Source organism: Protobothrops mucrosquamatus, unplaced genomic scaffold (genome assembly GCF_001527695.2).
Source record: "Protobothrops mucrosquamatus isolate PMUCROS unplaced genomic scaffold, P.Mucros_1.0 scaffold2149, whole genome shotgun sequence".
Classification (NCBI taxonomy): Eukaryota; Metazoa; Chordata; class Lepidosauria; order Squamata; family Viperidae; genus Protobothrops; species Protobothrops mucrosquamatus.
The window spans coordinates 57,808-61,362 of NW_015388247.1; the positions used below are offsets into that span (position 1 = coordinate 57,808).

Genomic DNA, 3,555 nt, shown 5'->3' on the forward strand with positions numbered 1-3,555 from the left:
GGGGGGGGATTTATACCAGCTCTCGGTGATAAGGGAGAAAAAAAAACATAGATTACAGATATTTTTGCTGTGCCGTACTGTAGAGATATTTTTAAGTATGGTTTAAAAGAAAAAAGGGAAATGGAAAACTTCTAGTCTTATTAATTGGTAGAGACAGCATATGAGCCTTAGTATATATGCACATGCACTGTGGTCATATTTCAGAAAAAAATCATTCATACATTTATACATACATTGTACAGTGAGATGTAATGTATATTCGTAGAAAGGAAGGGGCAAGGCAGAAAAATTCAGAGGATTTAAGGAGCTGCATCTGATTCCTTGATAGTCCATGTGTAGCTCCTGACCCAAGATAATATGTTTGTGTCTATAAATGGAAATCCAGTAATTTGAATATTAGAGTACCCTTGCATTGAAAATGCATATAATTAACTTCTTCCCATTCCAAAAAGACATTAAAATACTTCCTATTAAGATGCAAACATTGATTAATGAAATAGTATCATAATTATGTTTTCTATAGTCTCCTTTATTTAGATCAGAGATGGGGAACTATGGTCCTTAAGGAGAGTTGATGGTATGTACTGTTTATTTTCAGACTAGGACCAGGAAATGGACCATCACTTGTCATAAAGTTTACTGGCTTTATTTCTGTCAGTGTAATCTATATTATAGTGAGAGTAGATAGAGGAGATGTGTATCACAAGAGAAGAAGTGTTACTGTTATCACCTTATAGAAAGTGCTGCCAAATTATGTGCAATTCTGAATAGATTTTTAAATTTTAGTCTGGCACATATTCTCTACAATATATTTGAGTATGTTGTACCTGCTGTCGCCGAGTGACATTTTCCTCTTTCAAATTGATTACTGTATTTGGCTTGTGCAAAGATTTTTTTTTACCATATTTTATCTATACTACTTCTCTGGCTCCTGCATTATATAAACTGGTCTTAGCTGCTGTAGATAATTCCTTGCCCTATACAGCCAAAATGGTTTTCTGTGCTTGGACCATAAATCCATAAAACAAAGGGAGAGACTAGCCCATGGTCACCTACTTAGCTTTGGGCCTAAGACAGGACTAGAATTTACAATGTCCTGGTTTACAGTGTGATTGCTTAACTATACCATTAAACTCCACACTGTTAACATTTTCTTCTTTCACCAAGACTGACTTCTTAGACTGACAACTGCTTTATGCCAGTGCTTGCAGATCTGTAGTTTCCAGAGCCTTGAGATTTTCTCTTTTCACAGCTGCTTTTTCTTTGACTGTTTCATTATTCTGAATTCTCTGTAAGATACCTTGACTCTTCAGAAAATAAAATGAGATGATGATAAGACCGTAAAACTGAAATTGAAATACTGTATTCTCAGGCCTTAAACCTGACACATTCTAAGAGGAAAACCTGATTTTACTGAAGTGAAAACAATTCTGAGGTACAGTTAAAAAAGAATAAGAACATAATTTTTATCTTTTAGTGACTTTAAAGAGATTACTTATGTACTTTAGACCAGCTGCTTTATGAGACACAGCGACTGAAGATGGAAAATGAAACGCTTTCCAAAGAAAGAAGAATGTTAAAAAATGAGCTTGCTGCATTAGATAAGGTGGGTTTTTAAAAAAAAAATATTGAGGCAATGTAGAAAAAGCTCCTATTTGCAAATGGAAAATGTTTGCTATAGGAGATAAAGTTTTATGCATTGTTACATTGTGAGCGTGCTCTAGAAGATTTGGCTTTGCTGATCAGTGGATAGGGATAGGTTAAGTAATGCTCCCCCTTCCAAGCAGAGGCATATTTAAGAATGTATAATGCTCTTTGCCTGTTTATATGTATCTTTGGGTTGAAGATACAGTTGTCTGTTAAATGTATTGTTCTATGTATTTAAGACAGTTCTTTGAAAACTTCTAAGTACAGGTGTGATACTGTATAGGATGAAATCATGCTATAGATTATAATACGAAGATGGATAATAAAAAGTTCTAAATACAGTATATAATCCTTTATGTGCAATCAATTCTATTTTCAAATAATTTCTTGTTATTTTAAGATTGTAATATATCTGTTAGAGATACTATATACAGCATTTGATTTGGACACTATGTTTATCTGTAGAAAGGGAATTTGTTTTATGTCTATTGTTTGTATTAAATTTGGAACCTTAGAAATATGGCCAGTTGAATTCATTATTTTAACTGATTTTATATACATGTGTACAATTTATAAAAACAAAACACTGAATTCTATAACGAAGGATTAGTGCTAGGGCAGGAGTGGTTATTCATTACTACAAATGTAGGATTTGTAATAATTTCTTCAATTAGCAAATTTTGTAATTATTTGAAGCAGGAATGTTCTTTGTAGAAAGAAACAGAGTTTGAGACAAAGTATCTAATTCAGAAGTAGAATTTAAGTAAAACATTTTGTGTCATAACTTTTCAGGATTTCTTTGATGAAATAGAAGATTTAAAATATGCTCTACAAGAAGCCATAAAGCTGAATACTCATTATGAAAAGTGTTTAAAAAAGTTAAGTTCCACTTATGGAATCACTTCTACATCAGGGTTGACAGCTGGCAATCCTCGTACAACTTTATGGAAATAACGTGATCAGTCAATATTATTATTAAAGTATACTGAGTATATACAGAAAAATCAACTCTCAACAGAATAACTTCTTAATTTGTGCAATAAAATCATGACTCTTATCCATTTTTCATTTTGCATCATTTGTATAGTTTTTATTCTTCCTCTATTTTTAATAAATTTGGGACTGGCTTTAAATGCAATGCTTAACTGTGATTTGGCATTCAGTAAGTGAAGGTGAATGAGGTACTTAAGCTCTTCCATTTTCTCTGTCTTCTGGAGGCATATCTCAAAAGAGGAAAATAGAAGTAATTGATTCTGATTTTTAAACTAATTGTAGAGCTTCCTTATGTTTGAACTTGGGGACCAATGTTTAGTTCAAACTATGGTTGTTCTATCCAAAGGTATTTCAAGGTCATTTTATAACTTAGATGTGTGGAACTTTTTTTGAAAATGAATGTGTGATATGTCCAGGAAGTCATTGTTAAAACAATAACTTTGGGCTAAATTCTCATCCCATCTTTCCTTACAGAGTTATTGAGAGAATAACATTAGGAAAAAAAATTATGTAACAGGTCTTAAACCAGCAGCCCCCAATCTTTATGGCTTGATGGCCCGGCAGGGTGGGGAGAGGGGAACTGGCCTGCGCAAGTGGTGGGCCAGTGTGTGAGTGTCTGCCTACCACTTGTGCAAATGCAGCCGGCCTGCCGCTTGCACAAGTTGAGCTGTGCACACCAGTTGCTTGCATAGCTCTGTTCTAAATGGGCCACAGCCCAGTAGTGGCCTGCGGCCTGGGGACCCGTCTTAAACTGCTAAGGTGATTTATGTCTTGCTGGGGATAGATAAGCAGGATGATTTATCTGTAAGCCTACGATATACTTGCTAAATACTTTGCCTATAAAATAGATCATATGTGTTTAAGTCTGGATTCCACGGAGGCAAATCTCAATGATATGACTGTGACAACATCCCA

General features: G+C 34.3%; 1 protein-coding gene across 1 annotated transcript in view; it reads left to right on the forward strand.

Moving 5' to 3' along the window:
* Positions 1-2,701, forward strand: part of LOC107294906 (centrosomal protein of 290 kDa) — an 18,334-nt gene extending 15,633 nt beyond the window's left edge. The window contains exons 7-8 of the mRNA XM_029285735.1: positions 1,509-1,606; positions 2,440-2,701. Coding sequence (XP_029141568.1) covers positions 1,509-1,606; positions 2,440-2,601 — 260 coding nt within the window. The 3' untranslated portion in view covers positions 2,602-2,701. The remainder of the gene's footprint in view (positions 1-1,508; positions 1,607-2,439) is intronic.
* Positions 2,702-3,555: the final 854 nt, after the last annotated feature.